The sequence below is a fragment of the Leptodactylus fuscus genome, chromosome 5, assembly GCF_031893055.1.
Source record: "Leptodactylus fuscus isolate aLepFus1 chromosome 5, aLepFus1.hap2, whole genome shotgun sequence".
NCBI lineage: Eukaryota > Metazoa > Chordata > Amphibia > Anura > Leptodactylidae > Leptodactylus > Leptodactylus fuscus.
In genome coordinates this window covers 168,582,893-168,606,540 of record NC_134269.1, presented here as the reverse complement: position 1 = coordinate 168,606,540, position 23,648 = coordinate 168,582,893, and the positions used below count along the sequence as shown (strand labels likewise).

Here is a 23,648-nt window from a genome sequence, read left to right as displayed (position 1 = left end):
CTGTAGTATGATGCAGCAAATTCTCAGTGTCAAGTTAACCTTTGCTATATGTGAAAAGGTAAAGGTGCGGATCAATAGTAGTTTGTACTACACAGTCCAGTCATATTAATGTGACCAGCGCCTACTTTTGACGTCAACGTTAAATACCCAATCGCAGAAGGCACGTGTCATCAGCCATCTGGGTGCACTCATTATTGTGGAAGGCGCGATAGATCAACACAAGTATGCATCTATCCTTGCGGACCATGTTCACCCCTACATGCAAATTGTTTTTCCTCAGGATGATGGCATCTACCAGCAGGACAATGCGACGTGTCATAAAGCTCACAGTGTACGTGTGTGGTTCGAGGAGCACCTGGATGAGTTTACCGTACTCCCATGGCCAGCAAATTCCCCGGAACCCAATCGAGAATCTGTGGGACCACCTCGATGGGGTTGGAATGCTCAACCACGTAACCTAGCGCAGCTGGCCATGGCACTGAAGTCGGCATTGCTCACCAACCTAGTGAACATCATCACAACATCCCCTCTCTTCCTGCACATCTCGCAGCAGTCAGCTCTGCTAAAGGTGGTTATTCTGGATTTTGACAGGCGGTCACATTAATGTGACTGGACTGTGTAATAAATGACCATTATATGAAAACACACCAAAGAACAGGTTTGTGAAAATGTCAAAATAAAAGCCAAGCGAGAATCTAGAGTTAAAAGTTTATTCATTCAACATCTCACATTACAAATATTTAAAAATTATATGCATACTGGTATAAATAGTCATTTGCAAACTATTTAATAACATTAATTTTTCACTAGCACTTCAACAAATGAACTCTTTAAAAAAAGAACTTGTGTTATATAACTTAATTAGAGTAAAACATACAAAAATATGAACTTAAAAGTGAAAATGACTTTAATAAAAAAATGAATTATCTTTATTTAAAATGCTATAATAAATACTACAACCTCCCCATACACAGTAAAAACTATGTGTAAATTCAGCCAAGTGGTACAATTAACTGACATACTTAAATAACTTTTTCTCCTTCTGGTAAATGAGCAATACAATGGAAAAGAAGATAACATTAGGGATTAGTAAAAACTAGACACCCACTTGTTAATAATAATAATAATAATTATAATAATAATAATAATAATAATTTCACTTTCAAAAAAATATAACAAAGGAATCTGATGAAAATTATAAAAACTAATTATGCTTTCAAATTTAAAAATATAAAAAATAAAACAATTGAATACAATATTGTCCCAATTCTTACAATGTTATCAATCACAGTAGCTTTAAACCCTGACTGTCTGGAGAAGCGCGAGTCTTCCGAAAGGCCCGCGCTCCTCCCCGACACCAGATTTTAAAAGAAGGTAACAAAATAACGCCAATGACCAAAACCTCTTTTATTCCATTTTTTTAAAAAATAATCTCAGTTTTACATTAGTAGAAAGATTGAATTCTGATTCTTTTCTTTAGAAACACCAGCAAGAAAGAGGATTACTAGAACAGTAGAAAACGACATCTTTAAATGCCTGCAATTAAAAACAATGAAGAATTACACTGCAAAGATCTCTCAAAAGTCAGAAATAAGTATTGCACATAACAACTTGAAGTTCAACTCGCCACAATATATTATCATATTCAAGTTTTAAATCACCTTTTAACAGAAGGCTTAAACTCTTCAAAGCAATAAAAACGTAAAAAAAGAAAATGAAAGAAAAAAAAAAAAGAAAAAAAAAAAAAAAGGTGGGATTATCAAGTCTTTCCAAACGGCAATTCTTTCGAAAATTGCCGGTCGTTCACTGCAAACATATTAAACTTGCATTATGCAGAGGTCTGTGTATGGAGAAGTAATATACTAGGCCAAAGCGTTGGGCAGTGAGCGTTTCCGTCACGTGGAAACAAAAAAAGGAACGCGCTTCTGTTTAACAGTGCAGGAGAGTATCATGTGAACACCCTGGCAATGGGATGCTTGGGCTGCATTACGGGTACAAGCACTGCACTCACTGCTAGGAAGGCTTATTCAGAAGAAAGCAGGTTACAGAAAACCAAAAACTCCTGGCATGTGAAGAGACGAGGACTTATGCTATATATCACATGCTTACCCCCAGCTAATACACCGAGGTGCCGACTATTGGCCGATTATCTACTAGCATACGTTATACTAAAGCCATGAGTCCGTACAATGGAGTAAGGTCATGGGACTTTATGCTCTGGAAATTAAAGTGTTACCAAGTCTGTATCTGTAAACACGCTTTTCACACAATAACAACAAGTGAATATTAGTAGAATAACTAGATTTTTTTTTTTTTCCTTATATTAGTCATGCATACTAACATTACACATCTGGAACCCCGAAGGTATGGTTTTATTTTCTTTAGTTTTTTTTTTTTTTCCACTTAAAACATTTTTTTTTATTTTTTTTTTCCAAACTGCAGTTGTCGCCTGCAATATAAAACACCTAACATTAATTTTGTTAATATGTAAAATGGCTAAACATTCACCAAAAAAATTTGCAATTTATATATATATTTATTTTTTCACTTCTTTAAAAAAATGAGAAATATGAAGAAGCAGAATACATTTTCAGTTGTTACTTTAACTTTGAAATTTCTATGCTACAATTATTATTATTTTTTTTTTTTTGCATTTTTCCAAGGGACTATAAGAGTAGATTAAATTGTCTTGTTCATGCGATTTGTATTGTTTTTTGTTTGTTTTTTTCATCTCCTCGATATTAGATCTAGAACATCTTTAAATGAAACGTCCACCAAATGTTTGGTGTGGGCTAGCATATTTTGAAGCCACGTGCTTTGTATCTCTGCAGGTTTCTGAAGTAGCATTACCAGTGCGCAACATCCATCACTCGTAATGTATGCAGAGCACTGAAATGTATAAAAAGCAGAATAAGAAAATAAAAATTTATTAAAATTATTTATCTTAAAAAATGAAGTTATATGAAGATCTCTCCGTAATAAAAGTACAAAAAGCTACTCTTTGCAATATGAAAAATTGAGGTATTGCATAAAGAGATATCCCGCCAGTGAAAAGTGGGCCTAAATGCTCACTGCTGGAAACATAAGATATATAAAATTAGTGCATAACAAGTGTACAATATGTGCATGACAAAAATAAGTTAGCTACAAAAACACTGTACCGAAAGTCAGCAGGTCATGTACAAAGGGAAATAAAGAGAAAATATTTGTCAAAGCTAGCTTCCAAACAGTGGGTTTATTTCCGCCGTTAACCTTTTCCATGCCGAGGTGGAGTCTACACAAAGCCCATCCGGACTACGGGATGTATAAAGGACTGTCGGGCTTTCCTGTGCAAACGTTTAGCAATGAAAAGGTTAAGTGATCGCCACTGTTTACTGGTAGGAATGGCACTCTAGCACACCCCAAGCCACCTACGCTCATTTTCAGCAGATAAAAGGATTAAAACGATCTGTCAATCCATTGACTAGATGTATACGAGAGCACCCACCTATAGAAATTACGTTGGTCGTTGCAGTACAGGGATTGGTTTTGTAAGCAGCTCCTCTACCAAGTTCTCTAGAATCATCAGCAAATGTCTCCATTTTGAAATATTTTTACCATACCCCTCCGATGGTAGCGATGCACGTTATAAGAGATACAAAGGAATACCAAGAACGATAAAAAAAGGCAGGTGCATTGTTTAGTAACGTTAATGCTGAGGGGAAGGGAGGAAGACCCGGGGCTTCCTCTGAGAAAGTCAAAATACCTCAAATATTCATTCTGGAAGTTGAAATTTGGTAATAACAGAGGGGCTCCTCAAGAGTTAAGCAGCAGCACTGAAGCAAGTCTTTGGTTTCCACAACCTACGATAGCATTGTTAGGAAGCAATGCGCTTGGACATGTTAAACCAGTTACATCTGCACTGTTTATAGTCATAAAAAAAGTCAGTTTTCGGAGCTAGTACTTGCCTCTATCAGCTTATAGCAGCAAGTCACTGTAACCCTTTTGCAGCCAGACAGCACCAGGTTATGAACAAGCCCATAAAACAAGCCTCTGCAAATCTTGCCCTTCACAGCAGCAATTCAAGAATAAAAATACCTAAGAACCCCTGCTAAACAAGACGGTGTTCTGTACAACCATTGCCACATGAATCCATGCAATCCTGTCATGCTATGATGAACAGCATACTCATATTAAAGGGCATCTGTCACTAGGATAATGTCGTGGCTCCCTCTGTACCCTCCCACAACTCTGAACTGCTTAGAAGTGTGAACAAGATATGTCATCCATTATGATCAACCAGAAGGATCCCCAAACAGGAGGGGCCACATGGGATCATTCTCGATCACTATGTGTAAAGGTGCCCAGCTATCAGCTACAAATCCATGGCATGTGTATGGTATCCTGAAACTGATGGTCAGCAGTATCTCCCCCCGTAAACAGGGCATGTGCTGCTGACAGTGATGTGAACTGTACAACAAGAGGGGGCAATTAAAGGAGTCACCAGCCGATACAATCTCAGGGAAACCTGCAAATCGCTGATTGTAAGGGGAAGTTCACACGGGGTTGTTTGGCGGAGGCAGCCTCAGGTTCCAGTCCAAAACTGGAAGTGCAGTGCAGTGCTCCGGCATCCAGTTGCGCACTCCACTCTGGATTAGGCCCAAATGAATGGACTTAGACAGGAGGGAGTGTCAGCCTGAAGAATGAGCATGTCGCTTCTTTTTCCAGGAGCCGGAACTCCTGGAAAATAAGACCTGAGCAGCTCCCATTGATTTCAGTGAGAGCCACCTTTTTGGTCAGGGATTTGAGGCAGATACGGAGTCAAAATCCTGACCAAAAAAACCTGTGTGAACTTACCCTTATGGGACCCTTTCCTACAAAGTGACTGAAGCATTTGCTGCCTAGATCAAGTCATGGAAGAAAGAAATGCTGACTATCTGAAGGCATTCAGAGACCAGGAGGACGCTCTGCTTATATCATTGTGCATCGCTTTAGCCCTGTGCACAGCAGATCAGGAAGTCATATAGTGAATTGAAGTAACTTAATGTATATGGATGCTCTGATTTAAAGCTGTGTACCCTAGTGACAAATGCCATTTATAGTGATCTTGTCACCTAAACAAAACGGAGAGCTGCATAGTTCAAGATGACAAAGCTCTATGCCTCAACGGACTATGCTCAGATCTATCCCAGCTCAACCTACAAAATGACTGCTTCTACTTCTCGTCAGCAAGAGAGACTACAGATGTTGTATGAACTGGAAGTATGCGGTTCCTGGAATTTACATACATACATAACTTTTTCTCCAGACGTCCTTAAAGATCTTGAGGTCATTCAGTAACGCACATTTGTGTGATGGGTAGCAGCAAATTTCCAAGCATTACAAATATTGCACATTAGATATAATGGATACATCTGCTTGAATACACAGGGCAGCGCTTGCTACTGACTAAAGTAACCGAAATATCCAACCTGAAACCTATGGTACTACCAATACAATTCTTGTTATGCCTCAGCGGCTGGTTCACATGAGTGCTGGCTAAGTTACTTGGCCTGTAAAGAGTTAAGGCATCAAGATTATTCAGTGGTATAAGCAGCTTAAAGTCTACAGTGCCAAAAAGGCTTTAAAACAAGGTAATGAAAGTTCCTTAGCCAAAAACACAAGCAAGCTGAGAATGTCAAGAGTTTCATTTAGAAACGAATATATCGTAGTGTTGTACAAACTGCGGCAAGAAGAGAGGGGACGTTTTGAGCTAAAGTGACAACTATTCCAATGAGAGACAGTCATCACCTGCAAAGCAAACAAGGACAGGCGGCCATACAGTACAATGTTTTCTAGGCTGACTAGGTAACATTTCACTGTACTACCTGTAGCCAAGCAGAAGAAGCAGGGGTGTAAAGTGACATTATGCTGAGGGAAGCCCTTCATCGGTCCTTTGAAGTTCAAAGGGTAAAAATACATCTGTATGACATATGGGAAACTGATGTGTGCTGCCACTATACTCTCAGACAGCAAAGGGTTACGTACGCAAGAATGGGCTCCTCTGTTAGTGTCCAGAATTCTAGACTGGAGGCATTACAAACATCCAATTCCATCCTTGAGGTATCTTACAAGTGTTCGCTGTCAAAATGGAGAACAGAAGCTGGCACCTGATATAGGCTAAGGAAGTTAGGACTATAGATATATATTAGGAATTCAAAAATAAAAATCTATACATTTGTTCTTTCCGAGCAGAAAAAAACTGCCTTCTGTAATTTTATTTCTTTTACTTTGGTAGGATTTTTTTTTTTTATGGGGGGGATATGGGATAACTGATACTGTGTTACTCTGTTCATTTTTTTTTTTTTTTTTTTAATTTTTTTTTTTTCACTGAAAAAATAAATAAATAAGTGCACTCCCCTCAGTAGTAACTTCACTCAACATTTACATTCTTAAAAAGCTTAAATAGCCCCACGCTGAATAGACTTCAGAGCTCGAAGGAGATTCTGCCAGTTATGTGGATGCCAAAACAGAAAAAAAGTGACAATGACTTAATATAAAAAAAAAAAAAAAAAAGTTAAATATTGGAGGCATCTGCCATTGTTTTACCCCTTGTTCACGGACAACGCTGCTTTCACTTTTCGTGTGCGGGTTATTTATTTTCACAATAGGCAATTACTAACTTCTACTAAAAGGTAAAAAAAAAGCAAATAAAAAAAAAAGAATAAAAAATAATAAAATAAAAAAAGAATCCCCAATAAATAGGAAATTAAAAAATCCCCCTCCCCTTGTAAAAAATAAGCTGTGTCAAACAGACCAATAGTGTTACTGTGGTTGCATGGTTACATTAACAGTATTCTTCTGTTAATTTTTTTTAACAATAATTTAATTAAAAAAAATACTCTGGTTTTCTTTTCTTAATAATTATCTAGTTGCAAGCTCTCAAACTCTTCTCTTTGAATAATAATAATAAAAAAATTATAATAATAATATTAGTTGCAGTCTCCCTGCTCCCTTGGTTTTCGATGAGGACAGCATGAAACATGCATGCATCAGAGTGATATTGTTAGGAACAAAAAAGGCTTTCCAATACAGTTCTCAATGACACAAGACTTTACAAATACCTATGGTGTAGGTCATTCTTTCGTTATACTATTGTTAAAATACAGACTACAACAAGAGGACATGCTTTCCTAAGGATGGGAGGAGGGGAAAGAGAACAGAAGAGTGCACTTATTTGGATCCTTGGAAGGAAGGTAAGCAGTGGGTGGTTCAATTCCAACGGAATGAAATATGCCTTGGGCGATCTCCTCCCTCCTTCACCAGCGGCTTGTGGAACTCCCGGCCAGCACGCGAGTGGATAGCAGCCCAGCAATATTCACAGTAATACTGCAGACAGGTAACATTAGCACAGAAGAACGGAGCAAACTTGCCACTGCAGCGAGCTCCTTGACACTCGTCACACAGCTGGTCGTCCAAGACATATGGCTTCACCTCCACCTGAGGACAGAATCGGCAAAGATACAAATTAGAAGAGAGACAGTGTACATTTTTCCCTATCAGTATGTATTTGGATTATGGGAGGAAATCCATGCAAACACGGGGAGAACATTCAAACTCCTTGCAGATGTTGTTCCTGGCAGGATTCAAACCCAGGACTCCAGTGCTGCAAGGCTACAGTGCTAACCACTGAGCCGTGTTGCCCCTCCTACAAGGAGGATTTTTGTGGATGTCTTATACTGTGCACAAAACCCACAAGAACACCCTACAGTAACATAACTCCAAGCAAACTGTTTTATACATCAAGGTAGGGAAGTAGCTGTGATAAAGGGGAAGAATGCACAAGATTTGGGAGGTTACATCCAATTATTTATTTCAAAGCCCTCCGGTAACCTCTTACTGCAAATACATGGACCATTTTGTCCAGCTTACCATGTCCTTACCGCAAAGAGACGCATAGTAAATAGAATGGGTACAAAAACTGTGCCTATCCTATCAGCTGCAAGTACTTCTGCAGCTGGAACCCGCTACCATGAAAATGCCTGGAATTTATTTATTTTTACATTTATTGTTTCTGTGCTTGAAAAAAACAATAATCTAGTCCGATAAGTAATAGACAGCTATATATGTAAGTGCAATCATAGAAATAAAATTTAAAAAACTAGAAAAAACTTAGGATGCTGTGTAAAACTGGGGAACAATTTCAGAAAAATGTTCCATCATGTGAAATTGCAAAGATTTTGAATATCCCACCATCTACAATACATAATATCCAAAGAATCTGGAGAAATCCGTGCTACAAGGGACAGAGATCAATATTAGATACTCATGATCCTTGGGCCCCTTAGGCAGCACCGCATTGAAAACAGAGATTAATTTTTAATACAAATTACTAGATGTGCTCAGAAATACTTCCAGAAATCATTATCGGTGTGTACTGTGCAATCCATAAATACAAGTTAAAGCTGTATCGTGCAAACAAGAAGCGATATAACAGTACAATCTAGAAACACTGCTGTCTTCAAAGCTAGTTTGTAATGGACTGAGACAAAATGGAAAACTGTTCTGTGATCAGATGAATCACAATGTGAAATTCTTTATGGAAACCATGGATGAGGGTCCGTCCACCTTATTACCACACAGTCCATAAGCCTACATCTATGATGGTATGGTGAGGCATTAGTGCCTATGGCATGGGTAGCTTACACATCTTGAAAAGCCCTTAGGTTTAAAAACAACATATGCTCCTATTCAGTCAATGTTTCTTTCCTATTTCAGCGAGACAATGATAAACCACACACTGCATCAATCACAACAGCATGGCTTTGCAGAAGAAGAGTGTGTGTTGAAGAGGCCCCTGCAGTCCAGACCTTTCATCAATAGAATTTGGTGCATCATGAAATGAAAAATCCAGTAACGATGACCTAGGACTGTTCGGAAGCTAGAATCTTACATCAGACCAGAACGAGCCAACGTCGCTCTCCTAAAACTTTAGCAGTTGTCTCCTCACTTCCCAGATATTTACAAAAGGCTGTCCAAACTTTCACCCACTGATATGTGTCCTATTGTGTAACTTTCACCTTCTGATATTTGTCCTATTGTGTAACTTTCATCCACTCATATGTGTCCTATTGTGTAACTTTCATCCACTGATATGTGTCCTATTGTGTAACTTTCATCCACTGATATGTGTCCTATTGTGTAACTTTCACCTTCTGATATGTGTCCTATTGTGTAACTTTCATCCACTCATATGTGTCCTATTGTGTAACTTTCATCCACTCATATGTGTCCTATTGTGCAACTTTCATCCACTCATATGTGTCCTATTGTGTAACTTTCACCTACTGATATGTGTCCTATTCTGTAACTTTCACCTTCTGTTATGTGTCCTATTCTGTAACTTTCACCTTCTGATATGTGCTCTATCTTCCAAATCACTGCATTCTTGTTTTCTTCACAACTTACAGTGTCCTAACTTTTTTTGATTGGGATTATACAAAATATACAGAATCTTTTACCACAAAACTATACATTAATCTGCTCAGCTGTCCCTATTTTATAACATGCTGCAAACTGATCTGCATTTTCACGGTGACAAATTCACTTTAACCCCTTAGAAGGTACAATCACAATAGTAAATAAATACCCATAGGAGAAAAAAAACATGCCTACGTCCCACGGATTTACACTATAGCTTCGTGTATGTTCATGATTGTACTTTAAGAATATGCAAGACCTGAAATCCACATACCCGCTTATCGATTTCTCCATGCTGTAGCTGAACAAAGCGGGCACTGATAGCAGCTATATAACTCTGTTGATTGGAAAAGGCAACTCGCCCAGCTCCCTTGGGGTACTTCAGCTCTGGATCTGTGTCTATGCCAGCATAGCATACACCTCCATATAGGCGGTCCATTATCATAGCTAGCTCCACTATAAATAAATTAAAAAAAAAAGATTGATAATCCTTATATTATACAAACATGCAGTAAATATGATGCATAGAATTGCATCTAGTGTCATTTACAAAATTAGAAGACAGATAAATGTTCTGTTACCTAAAACAAGTTGCCATATTGGGCTCTGACACTAGCAACCTGTCTTATCAACTATTTCATGTGACACCTACCAGCTCGCAGGGGTCGGGGGACTCCTCCAACAAATATGGTTTTCCTTGGATCGAGAGGCTGGGAGCCATCCATCACAAAGTCACTGTCACTAAGATTCCAAGGCCGGATCTGAACCTGTTAAGCAATACAGAATGAGGTGAGTTGTGGCTGCAGACTGTAGCGTACAAGCAGTCCATACACTTGAATTTCTGTGCAACCTTTTTGTCAAATAAAATGTAACTACAATAACTAGTTAGAAATCTTAAGGAGGATTAAAGTTCAAGGCTGAGGTCACATGTTTCAGAAAAGCTGAGATTTTTGTTGAAGATTTTGATGTTTTTTTTTTTTTAGTTACACCAAAAGTGGCTTTAAAAGGATCACAAAATATAAAAGAAACGACTTCTACTTCTTCCTTCTGATAAACCTTTGGCTCAAAAAAATTGCAGCAAACTCTGCAAGAAAAAAAAAAAAAAACAGCGTTTCCCATAATATGTGGCCTTAGCTTTACTTGGCTTTGGAGTTACTTTGTACTAAGCAATGTCAAATTGCTTCATTCCCATGTTACTTATTCACTTATTACTAGGAGGGCACCCTATAGGACCATCCTGACCACATCCATTAACTCGGTAGCCTCCTGCTATGCCTCACAGTCTTGTGACGTGACATAGGAGGAGCAGAAACTATAGTTCTGAAGTGTACATGTTGCCGCACAACTTTTTAACTAGTTTTGCCCTTTTTTATATCCGTTGGTCACCTAAGTATCAAAATCCGGTGCTAGGCGTGGGATTTAAGTGGCTACGAGTGGTCTTACGCCGATTGTAAAACATATCAGCTTGTAGTTCAGAAGTCCAGAATGTTTAATGCGGAAGTAACTCGGCAATTACAGATGGAGATAGCACATGCAACCATCTTCCTACCAGCAGACAAAAACATCTTGTGCTTCTCTATATACCTATTACACAGCAGGTTTTTACTATTAATGGGCTATTCACAAGGGCAGAGTATTGGCAGTACTTTGATGGCTGGCCTCCTTCTGAAATGAAGAAGAACTTATGAAGCGCTCTTGAAGTTGTCAAGCAGCGCACAAGACAGGACGTTCCACCCAGTTGAAGCTTTCAAGTCTCTATGTAAACAGTGCAGGTGCTTCAATGAAGATTTCTTTTGCAAGCTTTGCCATTAGGTGATACTTGTACTTCAACTTACCTTGCATGAATAACTACAAAGAGAATGATGCCATTTTCTATAATGAATACTCACCGGCTTGTCTTTAATGGTAGGGCTTGACACACACAGGTAGAGCTTACTGTCCTCTTCAATGCAAGCATCGATCAGAGCCTGCACAGAACTTTCATCTTGAAACAGCAAGAATGCATAGCCTACAGAATACAAGACGCATTAGTAACCAGGAAAAAAGCATTTCAATGTAAAGCAGGGCTCAGATTAGATCAACGTGACAGACCTGCAGTACTGATTGTAAATACCCAGCACTTCAATACATGCTGTGGCATCATCCCTCTAGATGAAAAATGGCGAAATCCACATTTCCACAGCAAAATCAGCAACAAACCTGCATGAAAGGCAAATGTATTTAGCCTCCCATATTTCTTCTTTTAGAGTTTGATGTGGAAATGCCATAATGTATGGTAGGAGCATGACCCAGAGGTGGAGCTATCCTTTATATTCAGAACAAGGATCCTGCCTCCTACCTCACCCCTGTTCTGACAGCTGCCACGATGGCAGTGAACAGTGAACCGTCCGTGCCTTCTAGAAATTCTGAGAACCATTAAGCAGCAGCCAAGAAAGTGTGACAACATATATATTGTACAATCTATTATACACAGCGAACAGTGAAAGGTCTGGTTCACATCTGCATTCGGTATTCCTTTCGGGGAGTCCGCTTGGGGATCCCCCGAATGGAAACCTGTACGCATTAAAAAGCAGTTAGCTAAGAAACCACATGGACCCCATAGACCATAATGTGGTCCGTGGGGTTTCCGTTCTGTATCCGCACAAATCATGCGGAGAGAAATGTGTTGCAAGCAGCACTTCGGAGTACCGAGCGCAGATGTGAACCAAGCCTTAGAACAACAGTTGTGCCTTTTCCTTTCATTTCGGAGAACAGCTCACAAATCAGACAATTTTTATACTTTACTACAAAAAATGTAATTTACCATATGCCAACTAAAATACCTTTTGGTGGGAAATAGGATTTGCTCTCTGCCTTATGAGGCCAATCCACGATCAGAGGACCAAACCGACGAAAACTAGCAGTGATTTCATCTGAAAGAAGATAAAGTAGCATTAATGCAATAACAATAGTATTGTTCTGCAGTCCTCCACAGAATTGCAGACAAGCAAATGTCACACTCAGCATTGCTAAACCGGGGATCAGCAACCTTCAGCACTCCAGAAACTCCCAGCATGCCCTAACTCACTTCTATAAAAATTTCAAGAACAGCACATCAAGTATGCATGCTGGGATTTGTAGTCTCACAACAGCTGGCGTGCCAAAGGTTGCTGACCCCAGTGCAGATAATAATATTAATAGATGTCTAATATTTAAACTAAGTTAAACTATAGGGTCAGTTATTACTGATGAAGCCATTTCTGTCGAAACGCGCATTGTGGCGCATTCTGAACATGGTATGTCAGGGATAGGGAACCTTCGGCTCTCCAGCTGCTGTGAAACTACAACTCCCAACATGCTCCATTCACTTCCATGGGAGTTCCAGGAACAGCAGAGCCAGTATGTATGCTGGGAGTTGTAGTTTTGCAACAGCTGGAGAGCCGTACGTTCCCTACCCCTGTGGTATGTGGTGAGGTTTCCTGTATCTTATACATTTGGGAGGTTTCTTGGGCACCATTATTATTTTTTGCAGTATGTTTTCCATTTAGTGGCTTAAAGAGGACGTTTCATCAGTTGGGCACATGCGGTTTTATATACCGCTAGAAAGCCGACAGTGCACTGAATTCAGCGCACTGTCGGCTTTCCCGATCTGTGCCCCTGGTGAAGAGCTATCGGTACCGGTACCGTAGCTCTTTACAGTCAGATGGGCGTTCCTGACAGTCAGCCAGGAATGCCCTTCCTCACAGCAGCGCCTATAGAGCTGTACTGTGAGAACGGGGAGGAACGCCCCCCCCCCCCCAGTACTCGTCTATGGATGAGCACTCACAGTACAGCGCTATAGGCGCTGCTGTGAGGAAAGACGTTCCTGGCTGACTGTCAGGAACGCCCATCTGATAGTGAAGAGCTACATTACCGGCACCGATAGCTCTTCAACGGCGGCACAGAACAGGAAAGCTGGCTTTCTAGTGGTGTATTACACCGCATGTGCCCCAGGAGGTGAAAGGTCCTCTTTAAATAAGCTGGGGGCAGTGAAAAAAACAAAATGCATACTCGCCTGTTGCCGTTGCTCTGATGTCCTCCCGTATCATCTGCTCCCATGGTGACTTCCGGCGTTGTGCTGAAGACGCTGAAGGGCCTGAATGACACTATCTGTGACATCACTGGTCCTCTTCCAGAGGTCTGCTGAGGTCAATCAGCGGCTCAGCACAATGCCGGGAGAGACCCAGGAGAGCAAATGACCCGGGACCTGCGGGACGACTACAAAGCAGCTGGGACTGGTGAGTATGTGTTTTTTTCTCACTGCCCCCAATGTATTTAAATTTTAAAAGTTCAGCCTGGACAACCTCTTTAAACCATTAAAGAGGTATTCCTATCTACGTAATTATTTTTAAATTTGTAGATAATTAAAAGTTAAACATTTTTGCAAATATAAGTAATTAAAAATTCTGCAAATTTTTAAGGATTTTCTCTAACTTTCTTAGTGGTGACAGTCTTATCTTGATTGGTTGCCATGGATACGACCACTAATGCAGTAACTTTCTAAGGTCAGAAAATCCGCCATGATTTCCTTATTGTGGCCGGAATATCTTCTGATACATGTAGTGTCCCTGCCTGATATCCCGGCTACAATAAGAAAACCATAGCTGGGTCCCTGACAAGTCCCAGACCATAGAAAGTTTCTGCATTAGTGGTCGTATCTATTGGCAACTGATCAAGACAACAGACTATCACCACTAAGAGAAAATCTTTAAAACTCTGCAGAATTTTTAATTACTTATATTTGCAAAAATGTTAAACTTTTAATTATCTACAAATATAGATATGATTATGTACATGGGAATACCCCTTTAAGAATACAATTTTGGGCAAATCCACTCTTTCCCCACAATGACAGTAGTATCTATATTATGATAAGATTTTCACAGTGAATAGGGATGAGCTGAATCATCAGAAATTTTTTACCGTATTTTCATCATTACAAACAACTTTGCTCACCTTCATCGATATCCGGAGGCAAGCCACCCACAAACACTTTGCGGGAATAGCGCTCTACTCTTTCGCCATTCTGATGTGGAAAACAGTGAGGAGACCCTAAGCCACTATGAAGGGTTTGATCACTTCGACCATCGTCCAAAAAGCCATCTTCCATTGGAAAGAGAGAGGACTGGCCTAAACAACGAGAAAAACAAAACAAAAGTTAGCGAGTAAGTGCAATATTTATTCTGTATTCTGCCCTAAGTATTAGAACGCAACAAAACAGAAAAGCAATGAGGAAGTTTGGAACAAAGAAAAAGTAAATCAATAGAAGCTGGAGAAAGTACATTCCTGCCTACCATGCTGTGTCACCTATAGACAGTCATATTGAGATCCTGCTGCGACCAGGAATCCACAGAACGGAGACGCCAATGTTACCCTGAATGCCCTAAATGCTCCATTAGCTTCTATGCAGCTGACATTGATTTCTGTGGGACGTTTTGGACCCCTGTTCTCTTGATCACAGTGATATGACACCTAGTAGTCGGACACATTTTCCCTATCCGGGGATATCTATGTCCTGTGATCCTCAAGTAACTACCCATACTCTTCACTCAACTATATTATAACTAACGCTCTCTTGTTGAAGGAGTTTCCAGGTCCCAAACATCATTGTGTCAATGCACAATCTTCCACCATGGCTGCTTCTGCTTCTGTGGTTGCCACCGAGCACCGCTACCTAGCCAAGATTGATCTTAACACTTGATGTGCCGTAAACAGCTGAAGAACCGCTGCTCCGCACGTGTGGGCCCACTCATGGTGCACCAAATGTGAAATGTACATACAGCAAAAGTGACATTTCTTAGCAGCAAGATTTGTTCATTGTGCCACTAACATCTCCGCACAGAGGCGTAGAAGTGGATTAGAAGGTGGTAGGACTAAGAGCCACATAATGTGGATACACTGATAGAAACTAATGTAGACACATTACAGAACCGATGACCTTCTTCTGTATGAGCCAGACTTTTCTACAGAGAAACTTCTCATTTATTTGCTATATCTGCATTTTGCAGGTTACCACACTCCTATGCCATCATGTTTGATGAAGAAAAATGTCATTTTTAAACGTTATGCTATGGCAAAGGTTTTTTTTTTTTTTACTGCAATGTGCTTTCACACAGAGAATAGGCGAGGGGATTAGCAGTTGTAGGTATAACCCTGGAGACATAGCTGAAGAATACGTGTGGCAGCAGTCTGTCATCTGTAGACCTCAGTGACCAGGACGTTCAGAAATGTCTAATATGCTCTCTTTCATAACCTCAGGGTACAGACTGCTGAATTTACATTGCTTTTATGTTACAAAGTGACTTCTAAGCCGCCTGCTTCATGGCGCTCACACGGACTACTTCAGGCAGAGTCTTCACTAAATGACATTCATGGCCGGCTACACCGAAATGTCTCAGACATGTCACAAAACCTGAAATCTTTTTGGACTTCCCTAAACACACCCTTTGTGAAATCAGACAGACCCTCCCCATAGGGGAAGATTAGGAAGCTAGTGGTTACTTGTAGAAATGTGCATATGACAGCTACATACCAGTAAAGCAGACATTGCACTGTATTCACTGCATTGTCAGCTATCCAGTGGTATATAACACCGCCAATGTTAGAGGTGCCGCTCCAGCACAGTCACTCTGGTCCTCCCCACCTGGATCTGTTTACTCTGTTGCAGCAATGATATCCCCATCTACCTACATGACTGCTATAGCGAATCACTGACCACAAGGGTACATGGTACAAGAATGCTAAGGTCAGTGATTCGCTGCATTGGTCAAGTGGGTAGACCATGGCAAGAAAACAAAAAGCAGCATGGACCAGAAGTATAGTAGCGAGGGCTAATGCCCCACGTTGCAGAAACGCAGCTTTTTTTTGTTGTTGTTGCAGATTTTGCTGCAGTTTTTTGAGCCAAAGCCAAGAGTGGATTGAACAGAAGGGAGACGTGCAAGAAATTCCTATATATTTCCCATTCCTTTCGTAGCCATTCTTGGCTTGGGCTCAAAAAACCGCAACATAATCTGCAACAGAAAAAGCTGTGGGGCTTCAGCCTTAAGGGTGAATTCACACTGAGTAAACGCTAGCTTATTCTGAACGTAAAACACGTTCAGAATAAGCGGCGTCTAAAGCAGCTCCATTCATTTCTATGGGAGCGGGGATACGAGCGCTCCCCATAGAAATGAATGGGCTGCTTCTTTCACTCCGTGCAGTCCCATTGAAGTGAATGGGGAGTGCCGGCGTATACGGCAAGCTCTGCTCATGCCGGAGCGTACACGCCGGCACTCCCCATTCACTTCAATGGGACTGCACGGAGTGAAAGAAGCAGCCCATTCATTTCTATGGGGAGCGCTCGTATCCCCGCTCCCATAGAAATGAATGGAGCTGCTTTAGACGCCGCTTATTCTGAACGTGTTTTACGTTCAGAATAAGCTAGCGTTTACTCAGTGTGAATGCACCCTAAGGCTGGTCTTGGGCTGGATTCATGGAATAGAACCAGTCCCAGCTGAACTAGCTGACTTCAGTTCGCTTGAGCTGTGTTCGGGCCAGTAAATCCAGTCAATACACAGACCTAGTTGCTCGGCTTGACCCTGGCCTTCTGAAATAGGCCTGACTTATCTTCTGAAGCCTTCTGAAAGTTGTTTGTCTCAAAACATAGTTGACTCTAAATAGTCCTTCTTGAGACAAACTCTGCAAATGTGTCTGTGACCAGGCGTAGTGTGACTCTATGTAATCTCATCTTGTGTTAAATCAATCAGCTCTTGGAGAAGAATTAACACTTTTTCTTCTCGCACTGTTGGATGTCTAGTTTAGCTATAATGTTATCTAAGTAAACACAATCTGCCAACATTTTAATAGGAACGAGTATAAAAATCCAGTAATTCCAAAGAGTTCACTTTTTCTTGCAAGTGTATACTGCGGACAATTTTTTTTCCCCCAAAGTGTATGCACATTAACACTGTAGGGGATTGTAGGGTTATAGGTTGGATGGACTAACATCTTCATCCAACCTCATCTACTATGTAACTATTGGGAAAGCTTCGTGTCTAATAGTCGAAATTGGCAATATTATACCAGCTGGCTAATAGGAGCAATGAATATACGGCAAACTTACATATTTGAGAAGTATCTAAGGGAGCCTTCACACGGAGATTACGCTCTGATCATTCTGAATGTATACTCGTTCAGAGTGAGCGGCGTTAAAACAGATCCCATTGATTTCTATGAGTGCCGGCATATGCGCGTATCACATTGAAAGCAATAGGTTTTTTATATAAAAAAAAAAAAAAAAAAAAGTGTCCCATTGATTTCAATGGGTAGCGCACGTATGCCGGCACCCATAGAAATCAATGTGATCTGTTTTAATGCCGCTCATTCTGAACAAGTTTACATTCAGAATGAGCGGAGCGTAAACTCCGTGTGCAGGCTCCCTAAGGCTGGAACCCCACATAGCGTAAATGCTGCGTTTTTTCATGGCATTTTACAGTCACTGCAAGGTGGATGGGATTTTAGGAAATTCCATCCAGACATTGTGGAAAAATCTGTGCAGCAAAAACAAAAACTCATGCATGCGAATTATACCTATGGAAACGCTGGCGGTTTCCCTATAGGTATAATGTAAGCAGAAAGTCCGCAGAGGAAACTTCTGCAGATTTTTGTGATAGTGTCACTTGCTGGAAAAACCGCAATGTATTGCCACCACGGTTTTTCCCACAGCGCTTTCTTTTGGTGTGGCCCGCTATGTGGGGTCTAAGCCTAAGAAGGGAATTCTCTTTGCTATCCTCACAGTGTATACAGAGCACCCAGCTATCAATCATTAGGGACAATGATCCTCTCAGGGATACTATGTTTGCTATATTGCTTGTCCTCTGCTGTTAGCCAACCTAATAAGAGGGTGGATGAGTTTCTGTGATACACTGCCATTACACAGGACAGCACATTCAGGTTTGATGATCTGATGGAGTGGATTAGTAGCACACCCTGAACAATTTGCTACAAGTGGCATACGTGAACTAAGGGAGCGTTCACACTACCGTCGGTGTCCGACAGCTAGTGTCCAATGCTAATGTCCGCACAAAATCTCACGCGGACATTAGCATCAGACACTAGCTGCGTTTGTGACATTTTGAATTGATTTAAATGGACATCGGGTGCGTTCTTTTACTGTCCGTGGGTGTCCTTAACTGTCTGTTCACAAAGATGTCCGACTTTGCGCGGACATTAGCATCAGACACTAGCTGTCGGACACAGACGGTAGTGTGAACGCTCCCTAAGTCTAAAAAATAAAAACCTTAAGATAGCTTTTAAAGCATTAGAAAATATTTTCTGTTTTTGACTGACCATGGCTGTCAGCCTCTTAGGAGTTGCATTCAGCCCATGGAAAAGAGAGCAGTCTGAGCTGATGGGATTGGCTACAGTCCTGCTTGAAACAGATGTACAAAGCGTATTCTTTGCATATAACTTCCTTCACTGACATTTTGGTTCTTTAGCGCTGGACTTTTAAACCGGATGCTTGGGTATACTGTTAGTACTACTGAGAGGAATAGAACCGCATCGTTCCAGTGACATTTTCACGCCATTGTGGGAGCTGCTCCATCCAGACGGATATATAAGGGACCGCCATTATTGTGGCAAGTGGACTCAGTGCTCTAAGCCTGAGTTCACATGGGGTTTTCTGGTCAGGATTTTGAGGCTGTATCCGCCTCAAAATCCAGACCAAAAAGATGGCTCCCATTGAAATCAATGGGAGATGGTCAGTTCTTTTTTTCCAGGAGCCGTTTGTTCCGGCTCCTGGAAAAAGAAGCGACATGCTCATTCTCCAGGCCGATTCGCCTCGCAACATCACACGCCTGAAGACACTCCCTCCCGACTAGGTCCATTCATTTGGGCCTAATCCGGAGCGGAGTGCGTGATTGGATGCCAGTGCACTGTACCATATTGTTCTGTCCAAACAGATCTGTAATATGACCATGTGCATTCTCCCTATCTGCTTATTACTAAGGCATGTTCCTCTCACTAACAAAGCCATAACCATCAGGTACCAATGAGACGCCTGTATTTCCATTTTAAGAATATTAGCCATGGCTGTACAATCAGATTTCAATTCCATTCACATTTCTCGCACTTTATTTAGTTTCAAGCTTCAAGAAAAGTCTGAAGCAATTACAATTCTATTTACATCCGATGATAATGAGAAAGTGCAGTCAGCTAGAGCAAAGGAAGAAACTATGGGTGTGGGTGAGTGTTTGTACATCAGTACTCTTAGTGGCGGGAGAGACGATGAGCGGTAAACATCTGGCGTCTATGGGCTGGCTCATTACTAAGAAAAAAAGGTTAATACGATACAAAGCTGTAGGTTTTCTTTTTGACTTTTTCTGTTGTGCCCCCCAAAGGTTGTGGTAATACAGCACAGATTAGCATCAGCATGTCACTTATACAAGTCATATCTGCAATATTGGTTAGTGGTAAATATTAAATGAGGGTTATCCTGTTATTACTAAAGCACATGGAGAAACATTAGACAATGGTCAGATTTTGATGCCGACCAGCCCTATGCAAGTCATTTGAATCAGAAATAAAAGGTTTTCATCATCTTTTCAGTAAAGTAGCATTTCCCAAAATGACAAGCAGGTAACATAATCTGGTGCTTATCACTGACATTATAAACATGGTTAGAAGATGGAAAAGCAGAAATATTACCTCTCCTTCGCCCATATGTCCTTGCTGCGTGTCAGAGAAAGAAAAAAACCTTTCAGACAATGTTATCAAGAACAGCAAATCTAATTACATCCCCCGTACACCATGTCATTTACTGACAGCTCACCAAGTATCTATTTAGAGATCGAGATCTGGACATTATTGTGACCACGGCTTGGTACTAGCGTACAGGAAAATGCTCAAGACATCAAGAAAAGAAATTAAAAATTTCCCTTAGGCTTGGGTCATGGGTTTCCATTCGGGGGAATCCACTTGGGGACCACTTGAACGGAAACCTAATCCGCATTTTTAAAAAAATCGGTTACCTTAGGAAATCCGTGGACCTAATAGACTATAATGGGGTCCATGTGGTTTCTGTATGTAAAATGTGGAGAAAAAAGTGCTGGAGAACGGAATGGACCAAACGCAGATGTGAACCGGGCCTTAGTCATTCCTTCACTACCTTATAGAAAGGACAATGATAAAGATGACCATTCACCACCTCCAATGAGTCCAGCTCTTTATATCATTTAATAGGTGCTGCTCTGCTGATTCTGGCACAGTTGGAAATGTTTCTCTAACCCCCACCATTCCCGAGCAATAAATGTTGTGAACTTTGGTGCCTGATATACTATTTGGCTCTGCACTGTCAGGAGGGCGGAGTCAGGCAGGAGCAGACAAGGGGTGTGATTCTGAGCTCTGACACTGGCTGCCTCTGACTAGAGCCCTGAATTACATCCCCTGCCTGACACCGCCCACCTGACATTACTGAGCTTAAAGCGGTAGTCAGGATATGCAATTTTTAGCAAGGAAGGTGAAAAAAACAAAACCCATACTTACCTGTCCTTACAGAGCACATGACAGTGATAAACAATATATATTTGTTATGTATGTGACTTCCTGTAGATTAAGAGAAAAACAACTTGCAACTATGCAAATAAGGCAGTTCGGTGCACTGGAGGGCGGCTTCTTCCCATTCAGACCACTACCATCTCCCTACGACATCGCCCATGCTATGCAGCGCTCCAGGAAGCTGAAGTGCACCAAATGAATACTTTGTATAACACTTCAAAGTTATTTTTCTCCAAATCTACAAATGTGACAGAGATAACAGAGGTATGTTGTTTATCTCTGTAAATGCGGTGAAGACAGTTGAATACACTCTATAATACACACTTAAAGGAATATTCCAGCTATAAGTTACCCGCACCAATCACCAGAACTAGGGGGTTCTGCACCCCAATTTAAAGCAGAAGTGTTGGTTGGCAATTCAAGTCCCAGCATTATTAATTTCAATGGGCAAAACACCACTATTCTCGTGATTGGTGAGGGTGCCATTGGTTGCCTCCTCCCCACCCCACCTCCATTCCCCCGATTAGCACAATCTCCTTTGGATAGGGGGTAACTTGTTGTGGCTGGTATATATCTTCAAAACAGACTTGGCAGGTAGTATATTAAAAGCTACAAGTTTTTACCCCAATCTGTACAGAAAGTTTGTATTCTGTTACTATGGACAAGCTTATTATTATTTATTTATTATGCTTACTTATATAGCACCATCATATTCTGCAGCGCTTTACAGATATTGACAGTCACTGTCCCATATATGGCTCACAATCTACAGTCCCTATCAGTATGTCTTTGGCATATGGGAGGAAACCCACGCAAACACGGGGAGAACATACAAACTCCTTGCAGATGTCGTCCTTGGTGGGATTCAAACCCAGGACTCCAGCGCTGCAAGGCTGCAGTGCTAACCACTAAGCCACCGTGCTGCCCAAGCTTAGATGGTAAGATTAAACATACCAATGTTCTTCAAATATTCTTCATTTTGTTTCATGGATAGTATTGTACCCATTGTAGATGATTTTGGTTCTGAAATATGGTTAGTATAGCAAGATTATGTCAAAAATATAGAAGCGGGAATAAAACCTAACACTAAGGGTCTGGAAGACAGAAATACCCTACATACCCCTGTGTGTAAGACTGTTCTAGGAGAGGAAATGAAATGCCAAGTAATAGCCAGCAGTGCAAGGAGTTAAGCACCGCCATCTTGCCCTATAAAGACCTGGCCAGAAGGAACAGTACAGTTCTTGGCAGTATACGGTGTATCTCTGCATGGTCACAGCCACATAGTCCAGCTGTACGGTACATTCTATACCAAACTTTATACGGTGACTCTGTGTGCAGCGGGTCCTGGGACATCCAAATACTAGCGTCAGGTCAGGGAATAAATGGACCAATTTTTTTTTTTATAAAAAAAAAAAAAAAAAAGGCTTTTTAATAACTAATATGGGTACTTGTTCCCTGGTCTGACTTGCTTGTGTTAGCTCCATCTCCTTCCTACATACATATAGCTCAGGTCATGGCATGAAAGTATAGGCGTGGGCCTGGGATTGATTTATTATGGAGTGTCCTGGCTAGTACTATACAGGTCTGCTGTCTCTCCCTTCATACTTTACACAGGATTGCAGACTGTGTAAAATCTGGAGGGGTACTATGTAAAACAAGTCATGATTTTGTCTGCTTCTAAGAGAGCATCCGATGCACATTGAAGCACAGTATGAGCTGTAATACTGAGGTAATGTACACACTGTATTTCAGTGCCTTTCATGTAAGGATTGAGAACTCTTGCCTCTTGCTCTATAGCAATGTGTCCTCTACAATAGGAGGTACCCACTGGTCATGTAAGTACATATCTCATCAAACAGATCAGCCTGACATCAATGTTCTTTCCACATCATTGAACACTATGGCTTTTAAGCCACAATGTAAATCCTTGGTGTTGCTGGTCTCATGCCACCATGCTTTCCAATCATTAGAGCTGCTACCCACGGCATCATTGGCATTCTAGTTTCGGCGTCCTCTTCTTGGCAGTCATGTGAATGCAGTTTTTTGTACTAAGTCCTATGGCAATTAGTATTCCGCACATAATGACCACTGGGTTGTTTTTCTCATTTATCTTGCAGGGTTGCAAATTGGCCGAGATAATAATATAGGTCAAAAGTTTTATGCTGGTTTAGGCTGGGATGCCAATGATGTTTTCTGGGCGAATCCATTACATGTTTTTTTTAGTCTCCACCAAAACATATAAAAAACAAAAAAACTTTGCAAGTCTTCAGTAGGTGATACCTTTTTTAACATAGAAACTGACCAAAACATAGAAACTGATCATTGGTGTGTCACTGTGTCACTTTTTTTGATAAGGCCGGGTTCACACGGAGTATTGTGGCTCGTCATTTGGTATGTACACGCGGTGCTATTTTGCGGCCGCTGCAAAAATCACGCCCGCAAAATAGCGCCGCGTGTACAGTACTGGCTCCCATTGAAAACAATGGGAGCATATACGGCCCGCAAAAGATCCCACGGCGTGTACATACCAAATGACGAGCACAGCACGCCTTACAGACATAGTACATAGAATATTTTATGTACACTGCACATATGTTCAGATTGACTTATTACAACAAGTACAGCACTGTGATACTGTCATAGACTTATACACTGCT

At 40.9% G+C, this 23,648-nt stretch overlaps 1 protein-coding gene across 2 annotated transcripts in view; it reads right to left on the bottom strand.

The window, feature by feature from the left end:
- Window positions 1–696: 696 nt before the first annotated feature.
- The window catches only part of CPEB4 (cytoplasmic polyadenylation element binding protein 4), a 56,817-nt gene continuing 33,865 nt past the window's right edge, over window positions 697–23,648 (bottom strand). Inside the window, exons 4-10 of one of the 2 annotated variants that reach the window (XM_075274718.1) lie at window positions 20,143–20,166; window positions 14,413–14,586; window positions 12,261–12,350; window positions 11,328–11,446; window positions 10,091–10,205; window positions 9,713–9,894; window positions 697–7,458 (exon numbers count right to left, since the gene is read on the bottom strand). In XM_075274718.1, the coding sequence (XP_075130819.1) occupies window positions 7,231–7,458; window positions 9,713–9,894; window positions 10,091–10,205; window positions 11,328–11,446; window positions 12,261–12,350; window positions 14,413–14,586; window positions 20,143–20,166 (932 nt within the window). In that variant the 3' untranslated portion in view covers window positions 697–7,230. The remainder of the gene's footprint in view (window positions 7,459–9,712; window positions 9,895–10,090; window positions 10,206–11,327; window positions 11,447–12,260; window positions 12,351–14,412; window positions 14,587–20,142; window positions 20,167–23,648) is intronic. The other variant, XM_075274720.1, reaches the window with a different exon arrangement.